Below are 13,466 nucleotides of genomic sequence, written 5' to 3' on the forward strand. Positions count from 1 at the left end.
TGGTGGTCAGCTCATCAGATTTAACCAAAGATTCTTTCAGCTAATAAAAGTCTGCACTGTTACACACACTTCTGTGCTCTCAGAGTTCGCCACAATCCAGATTTTCTTGTTGCCAGGTCAGATGTAAGACATGCTTTTCCCAAAGCAAATCAGCACAGTGTTATGCACAACAAGATTGAAACTGTTGCTACATGTTTAACAGTTTTTTTATATCATTTTTATTTTTTATTTTTTGTATTTGTTTTATTTGACCACAAAGTGACGCATATATGATGAGTCTTTGCACAGTACAGATTGTATTAAGGCAGGGAACTACAGAGTAGTACAGTATACTGTATTCTGTTGGCATGTGTAATAATTGTCTATCTTTGTGCCAAATCCCATGAAAAATAGGTGTTTAAAATAACGATCATTTTCTAATCATTTTTAAATCACTAGCACAGGGAACTTTAAGTGGTTTAGCTGTGGACAATCAGTTAAATGAAGCCACAGACTCATACTGGTACTTCTCTGTACTGGGCTTTAAAGTTCATCAATATTGGTGCATTTCGCAGACATCCATACATCCGTCTGTTGAGATTTGAAGACTGACAGCAGTTGTTCACTTCTGATACACAGAGTTCAAGAATTTAGCACCAGAAAAGAACCTGATTTCTTTGAAGCCTGATTCATTTGTGGTTAGATTTAGCGATAGCAAAAATCAAATATTAAAATAGCACCTTCTGGGCAAGAATAAGAAGAGAGGAGAAGAAGAAGACAAACTGGAAGCCATTTGCTTGTTTGCATTGTGTCGTAGCACTACTGTACAATTTTAAACATGCAGTATTTGTTCTGTTTTGCTAGGTTGGGTCAGGCAAACTGAGGTAGTTATTGTGAAGTGTGTACATACAATTATGCTTTATATTCTTCACCTTTTTAAATTTTAAAACATGCTTTAGCAGTATTTTATTTTGAGTATCATTTTTTGTCATCAATAGTGTACAGCTGATTCAATTTATACAGTGTATATATGTTGAAATTCTGGATATGGATATTTATCTCATAATTATTTATTTGCTTTCAAGATACTATTTAGGATGCTTGTGTTAATTGTTTTGGTTTGTTTGTTAGATTTTTTATTGTACGCACTGTTTTTGGCGGGTCTGCATGATATGTCAAACCATGGACTGACCATTAGTGCCAACTGTGCATGTATTAAAATACTTTTCATCATCGTGAGCTCATTATTTTTAGACTAATATTTGGTGATAATTCATAACAGGTAAAGTCTGTTTTCTAACACCAGCATGCAAACATTACTTCACTTAGAACTACAGTGTTAACAAAGACCCTGGAAGTTAAAGTACTGATTACAAAAGTGAATATGTACGTGCTCTGAAATGTACATGAAACATGAAAGTGAAAAGTAGCATTCTGAAGGAAATTTTTGCGCTAAGCTACAGTAACTGATCAGTGTCTTTGTTTTCTCTCATAGGGTCACTGACTCCATTTCCCTCTGACACAAATGTTTGCTTTGCACTTGGATTTCCTGCTTATGTTTTTTTTGCCTCTTTCTACAGTAAACGCATGCAGTAAGTGCAGATCAAGATCAAGGGTCTGCCGGGGCAAAACTGGGTCTCTCCAACAAGTGTTCATCACCCTTATTAATAATCTGACACCAGCAAATTAAAAACCTGGAACTTCAACTCAGTCATGTCACAGCTGACACTAGTTCTGCTAGCCAAGTTAATTAATAACTTTATATAATACAGTCTTCGACAAAAAGGTGTAATTACCCTGTAATTAAATGTATTTTATTTGAAATTACAAAGTAATTGTATTTATCTACAAATACTTAGAGGCAGGCACACTAGAATAAGAGTGTAACAGTGATGGGCCATTTCGTAACCTTATAGGATGGAATAATGGAGCCACTTCTCTGTTTGGTATACATGATGTTAATGACATATTGAATGTTCTGTTATTCAACTGTCCTTTTTATTTTACCAATATAATTTTGATAAGGACTGTTCTCCCTTATCAACTTACAAGAAAAAAAAATACTATAAGAATTGCCTATGTGATCTTATAATAATGGAGCCAAGTCTAACTTAATTTTTCTTTTATTCTAGTGTACCTACCTTTAAATATTTGTAGGCGAATACATTTACATTGTAATTCCAAATACAGCACACAGATGTTCTATTTAACTAGTTGTGGATTGTATTATAAAGTGTTACCTTAATATTAAATCTCAACGTCAACAAATAATTTAACGCAAGTGGAAGTTACATTTTTCAGGTGTCTCTCCCCCTCACTGGCTGAAGGCCCCAAGCAGTTGGCTGGTGGCAGGAAGCACCTCTGCCAATGATGGATCATAAGACCAATAAGATTGTCATTTAAGTGTTACTGTTCGCTCCATTTGGGTTGAAAGTGGTTTAATGTTGGAAAGGTGCGCTGTGATGCGAAATAATCAATAACTCCCTCAAATGCATTAAAGGTAAAGTAACAAGTCTTTGAATTTTTCAGGAGTAAAAAGTAGAGGTGCTTGTGCTAAAAGTAAAAAGTTGTCAGTAAAATAAATGGTCCGGTCAGGTGCAGATACCTGAAAAGTCTGCTTAAGTACCTTAATGCCATACTTTGGCCCACAATGCTGTGATTAACCAAAGACAAAACTTACAGCAGGACGAACTGTTACAGACTTTGGCATGATATCAGCTTGAAGTGAAACGTTATTACACTTGACATGTTCAAGCACTTTGTCAAACATACAAAATTGAGGATTTCAGATTTCATAGAGTACATATAAGTCACTATACTATGTTCTTATTACCTTTAACACATTATGAAAAGGTGCTTGTAGTAAACTTTTCCCGAAGTTCTCACAACCAATGGTTTTTAACAAAGAATTAAGGATCAGAGCTGAATCATACGTCGAGAGTCAGTGAAAACATGCACGTAATATAGAAAAAGGACAAAAAGGAAAAGATTGGTCTTAAAATTTCTTATTTTTATGTGTTTATTACCTAATGTGACAACAAAGTATGGGATTGTTTCATAAGGGACAAGAAAGTGACGTGTAAGTCCTGGAGGCAAACGTTGAACCATTCAAAGCTTAAAATGTGGCTTTAAGCTTTTGTAATTTTCTGCTCTGTAGCAGACTAAACAGTACAAATTATAACATTTTTATCTCAGCTTTGCAACCCTATGCCATTATGTAAAAATGAATATAACAAAAAGATAGTGACAATTTGTCAAAGTAAATATTTGGTCATAGGCAGCTTTTTATTTTAAGGCTCCACAGAGCAGCGACATCATTTGACATCATAAACTATAACATTTTTAAAGCTGTTCATAATACTGCGAGGAAACTAGACTTGATTTCATATTTTCCTTTAGAGTTTTTCAAGACAAAAAAAAACAAAAACCAAACACAATGTCTTCTTTTGGTGCTGTAAGGCAGAGTGGTGACCCAGATGCCCTTTCTGACTTTAACCAGGTGTCCTGCTTGGCCTTTAACATGCCTTATCTGAGGCACGACCCCTGCTGAGCCCGGCCCCGTACCCTGCCATTTCCTCCCAAACATTACGAGCACTGTATCATTTCCCTGTCGCCAAATGACTGGCTAGTTGCTGTGCTGTGCTAATGGGAGGAAGAGAAGGCAGATGAAGAGAAACTACAGGAAGAACGGTTCTTCATTTCCCCCCCTCGTGCAATACAATACACAGAATCAATCCTCCAGCCTCCATTTGTCTGTCTACAGCCACTTTGGCTGCAGGGAGAAATTAGGAGCAGCACAGCCGTTATTAGTGTTGAAGAAAATCTTATTTGAGTAGATAAGAGTTTGACGCCCCCCACCCCTTCAGAAAGAAACAACACCGCGATTTAGTTGCAGTAAATTAAGCGTCATAATGTTATTTTATTTTTAGCAGATAATATGGCACCTGTCTTATTTTTTTAAATCTCCTTTAACACATCTGTTTTTTCTCAGTGTAGTACATGGCCTTAACCTTGACTCTACCTCATATCCCTGACATACATTAGACTTTAAATCATGTGAATCACTGCAGATAAATAGTAACACCCCAGACATGTATCCATAACTACAAACTTTAGTCTGAACGTCCTCTCGGTTTGCAATTAATCCTGATTAAATCCATTTAAAACAATAACCTTCTACTTAAAATGACTTTCTTTAGCTTTGTTTGTCGCATAGTAGGTTCATCAGATGTTAACAGAGAGTGGAGGCAGATAAAGGATGGGTAATCTAATGTGTTGCTTTCTCATACAAAGCTATCAGTGTCTTTCAATGGGTTTTTCCAACGAGTTTGGCTGAATGAATTACACTAGTCTGTTAGTATTCTGCCTCTGCCGTAGAAAAGGTCAATGTCAAATGCACCTCATTTAAAAGTCAATAGCAACCATGCACATCATCTCCTGGGAATTCTGTCCAGGATCCCCTCCAGACAGCATTGTGTATCATTCAGTTAGTAGAGGGCAGCCAGAGAGCTTTTTTAATCTTGACCTTCCAATAAAATATGCTCCCCATCCAGAATTACATGGTCTAAAATGGAGACATAAGCTCCCAACAAATCACACCCAGGCTCAAGGGAGATGTTCAACAGTGTAGGACATGAACACAACAGGTTTAACATCGGCTATCTGCTTTTACTTGTTTACTTTACTTTATCTACAACATGCAGGATATACACACTCAAATACTGACAACACAAATACAAGATTAGAAATGTGTTAAAGTAACTAAACATGGTAAAACTATAATGACACATAATCCAATACTGTTTAAAAACATACTGCTCTTACACTGCAGTAATACTTGAATACTGAATTTCACACAGACAGCAACAAAGCCACTCCAGCTACAATCCACTTGGTAGCTGGCTGTTTGGTTCGGAGGCGGAGGGTCCACACATAAGTGTGTCCACGCTGCTTGGTGCGGTACACTGGACACTCAAAAGTGTTACTGATGTCCCGCTCCTCTGTGGGCACAGCTCTAACATACAGCACAGGCATGGCCGGCGTCAGTTCTCTCAAAACCGCCTCAGAGATGACTCCAGCCTGAGTGTCCCAACGTGCTCCTAAAGACACATGTTGCACTGTGGGTTTGACCAATTATACTTACAAGACAATAATTTTACCAAGACACAGGAAGCAAAATACTGTGAAAAATCTATATAATTTGAGTATAGCAGGATCTACTGCTGGGTTAATTATTCCGACCTTCCATGAAGAGTCCGTGGATGTAGGCTCCTTCCCGTGGAGGATGCCCAAAGTCGTCCTTCATTTTCTTTGTTACATCCACGCTCAGGGTCATCTTGTCCAGGGGCCACTTGTTTTTGCGAGCAATACTCTGCAGCACAGCTGTAAAATATGACTCTATGTTAATATTTCTGGTTCTACCGGTGCACATATGGCAATATTAATCGTTGTCTTCGTTTAGTCCTCACCGGTAAGAAAGGACTGAGGGTTAAAGAGCCCCGAAAGCCAAACAACTGCAGGTAGGACAAAATCTTGAGTCCAGCTGTCGAGCTCGTGGCAGCTACACATTAGATCATTCAACCTAAAGAATAAATAATTGTTAATAAAAAACTAGGAAGATCATTAATAGAAGCTTTTAGAGTGTGCCTATAAGGGATTATTTAAGAAGTAAGAAAAATTAGCATATAATAGGTTGACTCATAAGTTACCACTGTGCCAGTGTTTTAGTGGAGGAATAAGCCAGTCTGGCCCAGGAGTCTGGGACCTGCTCCATGAACAGTGCAGACTGCAGATTCTCCATCCTGGAGGAGAAAGTGAGTTCGCCCTGTGGACAGAGAAATGCTTTTTAATGCTACAATAATAACAGTAAAGCACCTTGCTGGCAGTCACTGTGTTTATGGTACCTTCAGACCAAGATCCAGCTCATGAAGGGACTTCTTTATCTCAACTAACAGAAGATTCATGCGCTCACACTCCTGAAAGCAAACTAAGGTGTACGGGTTTCGCTCTGTTGTCTTTGCCATAATCTCTGCCATGTTATACTCCTCAGGAAGCTTGTCAAGGATGTCTTCAATTATTGACGTGACCTAAGAAATACAATAAACTGGGATAGTGATATAGACAGGTCCCTGCACCCTCAGCAGTTTTTTTTCCCTCCCCCATAATGATTCTTTCTGCATGCAGACCTTCTCCTCTGTGCTCTGAGCTGCTCCCTCTCCTCTGGAAGAGTTCTGTGGCTGCAGTTCCAACAGAGCCTTTAAGAGGTTGTCTGAGGTGACAGTGAGGCACTCAAGCTCAGCATTTGGATGGAGACCATACAAAGTGGGATTCTCGGAGGGGAGATGTTCGTCAATATAGTGGTGGTAACCAGTGTAGTCCAAGAACGGAGGAGACAGGAACCCCGGACACAGAGAGAGATCCATTTCAAACTAGGAATTGAAAATTCATAACACAAAGACCAAAAAAATTTAAATTAAAAAAAGCTAAGCATGTATTTTATATTTTAATATCATGGACAATATACAAGTGCAAGTCTTTTCTTGCAGGCACAACAAAACATTCTTCAAAATGCAGATTCAGGAAAAAGTACTGGAAGAGAAATCTTCAAAAGAAAAAATATATGAAATAAACCCTTAATAGTATCTGTCAAAAAAGCACAATGTCTAAAGAAACAGAAAACCTAGACTGGTATTACATGCAAAACTGCAGTTTAGTATTTCACCCCCAGGGGGCACCCTTTACCTTGACAACAACTCAAAACAGCTACACAGCTATGGATTAGCCTGTCATCATAAAATTGAACACAACTCCAGATAAAAGTTTGTACCTAAATAATGAGCAGATGTTATTAAATGAAGTGAAATACATTTCAAAAGTGACACTTTTGTTTATAAAAAAAAAAAAAAAAAAAAAAAAATAAAGAAGATGTGAACAAATTAGGCTACATCACCTCTGCCTTACCATTTTAGGATGCATAAATTCCTGCAGGTAAGTTTTACACAGTCTTCTATCCCAGACATCAGTAATGTGTCCTCCATACATGATCTCTCCAAACAGATAACACAAGTCCTCCCAAGGCACCTGCATGAACTGCAATAGATGTTATTGACTAAAATCATATTGCAAATATAAGACACGAATGCATTGTGGTAGGTTTATTAAAATTATTCCCAGGGTTCATTTTTGTTCTCTTATAGAGACATGTTTCTATTTTCCTGATAAAAAAAAAAATTTTTTTTGTTTTCAAACTTCAAGCAAACAACCTCCGAGATAGGCTACTTTTCATAATGACAACAGTAGGGAAATATAGCAAAATTATGTTTCTTATACACACTGATCTGAAGTGCGACAGAAGAGTCTTTTCCACAGCGGGAGATTGTGATCCGTGAGGGTGAAGGAGGAAGAAAAGAAGCTGTGATTCATAACAAATTACAAAAGCTGTAGGTTCACAATCATTTGTACCTGTATTGTTTTGCAAATTGCTTCCTTCATCAGCTCTAATTGCAGTGATCACTTATGTAGCGTTGTGAACTGTCACATTGGCTGCATGTAATTACATTTAGGATAACGCTTCATTGCCCTCCTAATGAATTCTCTGTATACGCACATACAGGTTACTGTTTGGTTAACATAATGAAGGACATTCGTTTTTGGAGGGCAGAATACCTGGGAGACATAATTGGTTATGACCAGAGTAATAGGAGTCCTAAGAGCAATGCATTAGCAGTTGTGAGGGGAGCAGCACCTTAAGAATGGATTTTTTGTCTATGTGAAATAAAGCTAAATTACAGGTTGCGTGTTCATAGTTATAAGAGAAGAAATGTGGAATAAAAAAAGATGGGAATGAACATTTTTCACAAATAACAGTGGGACAAAAGATTTCAATAAGTAATTGGAGACACTGCAGTAATTCAACATTACTGTCTGTTAGAAATGCCAATGCTAAGTACCATTATCATTATAAATTTAGCCGGCAAAGAAGGTAGCTGCAAAAACAAATTAAAAGTTGTATTACAGTAATCGAAATGCTAAATTAAAATAAATAAAACTTAAAATGTCAGTTTAGCTGTAGAAAATAGTGCTAAACATACTTTTGTGTTGGTCTCTAAGTAGTTGTACAAGACATTAGCTGAGATTGTTAGGTCCCCCGTGCTGAAGGGGTAGTTGTTATTCCACCCTTGTGGGCCAAATTTACGGCGCTCCGTTACACAGGAATGAAAAAAGCAGAGGGAGAAGAGCATCGAGTTGAACTCTTGTTCTCTGGAGCACATATCCAGAGTGTCCTGAAAGGAGAAAGAAAACAAGTGAAGATTTCAGTGACTACTACAGTCGAAGCATATTAGAAATAAAGCATATTTTCCATTTTACCTGGCTGAAGTTGCCGAGGGCTGCGTGCAAGCTGGCATTCATTCCAGTGGGTGGCTCGTTGGTGATTTTGATGGCATTTTCCAATATGCCTCTGGGGATTACATGCTGCTCAGGACATGGCGCGGGTTCTCCGGTGATGAAAACCCGATAGCTGGGGTTACTGTCCACGGCTGTTGTCTCCAGAAGAGCATCCAAAGAGGGCAGCCACTGAGCCACCAGGTGTACATTCTGAGCATCAAAATAAAGTAGAATATGTAACAGGTTGATAGAATTTGTGCGTAAATTTTATTTCATAGTAAATGCCATGAAAACTGTCTCTCTGTGTTCTGATCTGAAACCACTGATTTACTTGGCTACAGACTTTGCCTTAAAGGAGCCATTTAGTGAGCTGATCTAGGCAATTATGGTTTTTATTGAACCAAATTTATTTCCCCTGCTCCGGGGGTTAGATAATATCATTAGGTGCTTTATAAGCCAACTGGAACTGCTGCAGTCATTGAATAATAGGATTCCCTACCTGCAAAATGACCCAGTGTCCATGTTTAGAGGCATTTTTGAGAACCCTCTCAGCCATTATCTCTTGTCCCTGTCCCAGGGACACATTGTGCAAAGTTCCCTGGTCAATGGAAAATCCCAGTTTTAAACCTGCACACAAAGACAATTTTGAAAATCTGAGCATAAATAACAATACAGGATTTGTAACTAACAAAGAATATACATCATACCAAGTTTCTCTACATCTCTGAGTGGATCCACTCCAGGTGAGAGGATGAAGAACACAGGTGTTGAGGGACCGCTGTCTTCAAACAGCCTCTCAAATTCCAGCCTGGCACTGTCCACATACTTAGCTCCCATGCTTTCCTCTACAAATTTCCTGCCAGGAGACATCATCAAAAGCTCAGTTGTGTACAATAACTAGAAACACAAATGTGCTTTAGTGAGTTTACTCACCTTAGTGTGTAGGTCATCCGATCAGGGCGAAGAGCTCTCAGGATAATCAGCCTCTGGAGGGAATTCGTATTCTTCCAGTCTTGAGGAAGCCTTTCATTTTCAGGACAGCTGGACTCAACTATCTTCCTCCAGCGATTCGGTGAGCTCTCTATGTCTCTGTCAAGTCCACTGAAGCCCTCAATTGTAGAAATTGTCTGCAACAAAGAAACACACATTGATACTTCATTTAAAAAGAGTGAAAATATGAACTTTTCATTTGTCGAATGTGTCATCTTAATATTTACTGTACCTTAATAGCCCCCCAGGCAGACATAGAGAGGAACGGCACTGGACTAACTTTGCTTGCCTCCATGGGATAGCGCAGCAAGAAGTCTAATTCCTGCATATCAATCAGTTTCTCCTTGAGCTGAATCTGAGGAGAAGTACCAAAAGCAGTTTATTATGAGCTCTCTGTTATTGATAGAATTTCCACGGCTACTGAAATAAAAATGGGAAAACTCAGGAAATGGTGCTGGGTAAACTTTTACAGGCCTCTGAATGTGAAATAGCCACATGAAGGACAGCCTTCAGAGTGCCACAGTTTCCAAGATGAAAACAGTTGGTGCAATGACAGATAATTGCATTATGCCATCAGAACCAGCCCCCTTGTCAGAACCAACTGTGTGAGCAGCAGCCACGGTGCAAGGTGTGAGAGGTAATCAATAGCAGCGTATGGTATTCCTGACTGCTTTTAATTGAAGTTAATGTGGGGGAAGAAAAGTACTTTGATTGATGAGGATGACAGGAGGCCCCACCTCTGAGGCGGTCCTGAGTCCCTCACCTGGAAGGCAGTGTGTGACAAGAAGGTTAACTTGTCTCTCTCAAACAGGCCCTGGCTGGTGTACAGGAATACAGAATAGGTGATGGCCTCACTGAGGGAGCAGACTCTGGTCCTCACATCCTCATCCCATTCGGCACGCTCCATTGCTTTATTAAACACCGAGTTAAAGGTCTGGAATGCAACAAAAACGAGGACACCATGTGTATGCAAACAAGTTTTTTTGGACTGACATCTGGTATAGAGGGACATGTTTAAGCTCATTTTTACATAAAGATAAATAATAATTGCAAAAACCACAAAGCAATATCTGTCCTCTAAGAGCACTTCAGGGGTAAAGGTTTCACCTTGAGAGAAAACTGGTACATCAGGTTAATCTTGCTGAGGTTGTCGATGATAAAGAAGAGGAGCGATGCTCTCTCAGCTGCTGGGCGGTATAGTTCTCGAGCCTCGTTGATCTTTCTCTCGTTCTCTCTGGCCTCCGCCACCTGTGAGTTCCAATTGCACAAAATGAGCTATTAGGCTCTCAGTCATGCTCCAAAACCCTCTCATTACACTTATTCCTAACTACACATCATTTGCAGCTAATGCAATAAAATGAGGTGCTTGCTGTTTATGACATTCAAAAAAAAAAAAAACAACCGAGTGACAAAAAAAACAACAAAAAGAAAAATAGCCTTACCTTGCATTGAATGTGAGCGGCTGTAGTCTTGGTATTCTCAAGTTGCTCCACCAGAAAAATATCCCCTAGAAAATTACCATGGGCTGCAGAGAGGCGATTCAGCAGGTCATCTTCAAACCTTCTCAGCTCAATCTTGAAGTGGTTCTGCTGCGTGGTCAGCTTCGTCTTGGAAAATGTACTCAGAACAGTTCAAAACTGCACATTTTTCCTATCAGGTATTAAGGATTATCATGTAGACAAAATGCTTTACTCGAAAAAGAATGTAACTTTCATCTGTGGATTACCTTTAGTTCCTCCAAATCAGGTCTCTCCCGAGAGACTACCTGTCCCAGCAGCTGCTCCTCCAGGCCCTTAGGAGTCACGGTGAAGTTGATCAGGGTGGTCTGGGCCTGGAGCTCAGGAGGGAAATGTGGATTGGCCAACTTGGTGTGAAGAATGAGTTTAAAATTACTGTTGTAAGTGCACTCCTTGCCTCCAATTAGAATGTACCTGGATAATAGGACCACAAATATTTTTATTTATTTAATCTGAAGGACAATGAGGCCTCAACAGCATGTTGGTTATTTAGATTATAGAAGTAAGTGATAAAAAGAAGACAGCCTGGTATCGTACCCCCTTGTTAGACTTGTTACCTGGCAGGAAGTGTACTTAAAAAAAGCAAGCCATGATTATGATGAAGATGGTCTGAACTGCACTTCTGTTTTTGCCCTACAACTTTAGTTTGGCTCCAAATGTCACTTACCCTATAGACAAATATTCTTGAGTAAATATGAAAGATTATCATGGCACCAGCCAATATTTATCTGTTCCTGCATTTCAATTAAATTAGCAGTGGCTTGACGAACCTGGTGGCTTTTCATTTATCTCTAATTACCCCTTGGATGTCAGGCAAGGCCCCAATTTTTATGGCACAGGTTCCTCATGGCCTGGGTCTGGTTCAACTCTATATCTTCACAAGCCAGAATTAATGTACTATTGATAGAACCATTACTCCACCAAATTAAAGTCCTTGCTGATGGATTGGCTTGTAGTCTTCCGTCAGCCATGAAAGGAATAATTAGTATTCATTACTTCACACTCTACAACATTCCAATTATTAATGAACTTCAGCTGTGGAGACCTACGAGATCCATCATGGCCGCCCCAGCAGGTTGTATTAATCATCGACAGAAACAAGCGTGTGGGTCATCTACAAGGGATAAACTTATAATCAGATTTACTATGATGAATTGTTACGCCTGGACAGACAGGGCTTCAAAAGACGCTCGATGAACATTCGCCCGAATATTCAATATTCATGGTCTTACAAATATCAGAGCAAGAAAGATGTAAACATTTCTGAGTAGGAGATCAAAGCAGGACGTCAATATGTCGTATTTTCTATTTATTCTGCTGTTGCTTGTCCAGTTTATGGAATTTACTGTATTTTTCTTTGGTAACTGAGGTATTTGCAGAGCAGCTACTTTAGTGACACCAGTGGTTTGGAAATTTTCACCAGAATAGTGGTCGTGTTTGAAAAACCGAGTTTGAAATCAGAGAGAGTTGTCCTTTTTTTAATAATAATAATAATAATAATAATAATAATAATGACCACCATAAAAAGTCACCATATCGTCGTAACAAAGCTTAATTATTAGTGAACTACAAATGCACGAGTATCACCGCCAAAAGAATTCCCAGGGGCGATGATTTTGCAAAAAGATTTGACTGCTTCAAATTGATATTAACTTAATTGGTGGCTTTTTAGAATAGCCATTGCTTACAAACATTAAATTGTTAATTAATTAAACTCTGGTGATTACTAATAATAGTTGCTAATATTAGTAAGTACTAATTTTATAATGATTTTATTTATTATGAGGTTGTGTATATTATTATGTTTATGCCAGAAATTATATAGTTATAATGTTTTATGTAAAACATCATTACTGAGTAAAGAAATTCTATATTTAAAAATGGATGTAACCACTTTGATGACACACACAAGTTAGTAAACTCCGATTGTAAAGCCTTGGACTTGACATTTTTGCTCTCTGCATATTGATTTTCTGAAACTACACAAGACGGAGAGGAGAGGTGGAACTAAATGAGAAACTGAACATAGTGCACACACATATTGTAGCGACCTATTATAATATCCTGCTTTATCCTCCTCTTTGACTCTAATGGGGACCATAATTTACCAAATTTACTTGATGTTGTGTCACATTCAGCTCGTAAATTCATCAGGAAGGTGTTTACTGAGGTTACAGACCAAAGGAACCAGAGGGTAATTTTATACAAGTGGATATTTTCTTCTTTTCCAACCAGAAGTTCACTTGCTGCTGGCCATTAGAAAAAACTCCAACACTAGCTCACTTTTCAGACCTGGAAGCTAGATCCATCACTTTCAAACTAAGGACTATTACAACACCAAGCCAAAGATATAAACATCCAAATGTTTAACAAAAAACAAAAAACAAACAAAAACAAACAAACAAAAAAAAACCCCCACAAAAATTAACAAATTTCAGTGAAATATGCATTTCTTGCTTTGTATGCTTAAAACAGATTCACACTACAGCCAATAAGGCACATCTGTTCATCAAGGAAAAGCTTGACTAAGCCAAGACTGCTAGAATGCAGCAAGACCAGACAAATCAGTAATTAATTTAAGAACTAAACAGTTCA

The 13,466-nt window shown here is 38.5% G+C and overlaps 1 protein-coding gene across 1 annotated transcript in view; it reads right to left on the reverse strand.

Moving 5' to 3' along the window:
• Nucleotides 1-4,626: 4,626 nt before the first annotated feature.
• LOC146698470 (dynein axonemal heavy chain 11) overlaps nucleotides 4,627-13,466 on the reverse strand; it is a 40,606-nt gene continuing 31,766 nt past the window's right edge. Inside the window, exons 66-82 of the mRNA XM_085473586.1 lie at nucleotides 11,081-11,285; nucleotides 10,797-10,961; nucleotides 10,462-10,602; nucleotides 10,118-10,288; nucleotides 9,587-9,709; nucleotides 9,298-9,491; nucleotides 9,072-9,220; nucleotides 8,864-8,991; nucleotides 8,347-8,574; nucleotides 8,070-8,261; nucleotides 6,940-7,068; nucleotides 6,165-6,407; nucleotides 5,883-6,065; nucleotides 5,688-5,803; nucleotides 5,448-5,560; nucleotides 5,221-5,361; nucleotides 4,627-5,078 (exon numbers count right to left, since the gene is read on the reverse strand). Coding sequence (XP_085329712.1) covers nucleotides 4,831-5,078; nucleotides 5,221-5,361; nucleotides 5,448-5,560; nucleotides 5,688-5,803; nucleotides 5,883-6,065; nucleotides 6,165-6,407; nucleotides 6,940-7,068; nucleotides 8,070-8,261; nucleotides 8,347-8,574; nucleotides 8,864-8,991; nucleotides 9,072-9,220; nucleotides 9,298-9,491; nucleotides 9,587-9,709; nucleotides 10,118-10,288; nucleotides 10,462-10,602; nucleotides 10,797-10,961; nucleotides 11,081-11,285 — 2,869 coding nt within the window. The 3' untranslated portion in view covers nucleotides 4,627-4,830. The remainder of the gene's footprint in view (nucleotides 5,079-5,220; nucleotides 5,362-5,447; nucleotides 5,561-5,687; nucleotides 5,804-5,882; nucleotides 6,066-6,164; nucleotides 6,408-6,939; nucleotides 7,069-8,069; nucleotides 8,262-8,346; nucleotides 8,575-8,863; nucleotides 8,992-9,071; nucleotides 9,221-9,297; nucleotides 9,492-9,586; nucleotides 9,710-10,117; nucleotides 10,289-10,461; nucleotides 10,603-10,796; nucleotides 10,962-11,080; nucleotides 11,286-13,466) is intronic.

This window comes from Copadichromis virginalis, linkage group LG11 (assembly GCF_057382275.1).
Source record: "Copadichromis virginalis isolate Kocher_CV1m ecotype Utaka linkage group LG11, C_Virginalis_male_GT1.1, whole genome shotgun sequence".
Taxonomy (NCBI): Eukaryota; Metazoa; Chordata; class Actinopteri; order Cichliformes; family Cichlidae; genus Copadichromis; species Copadichromis virginalis.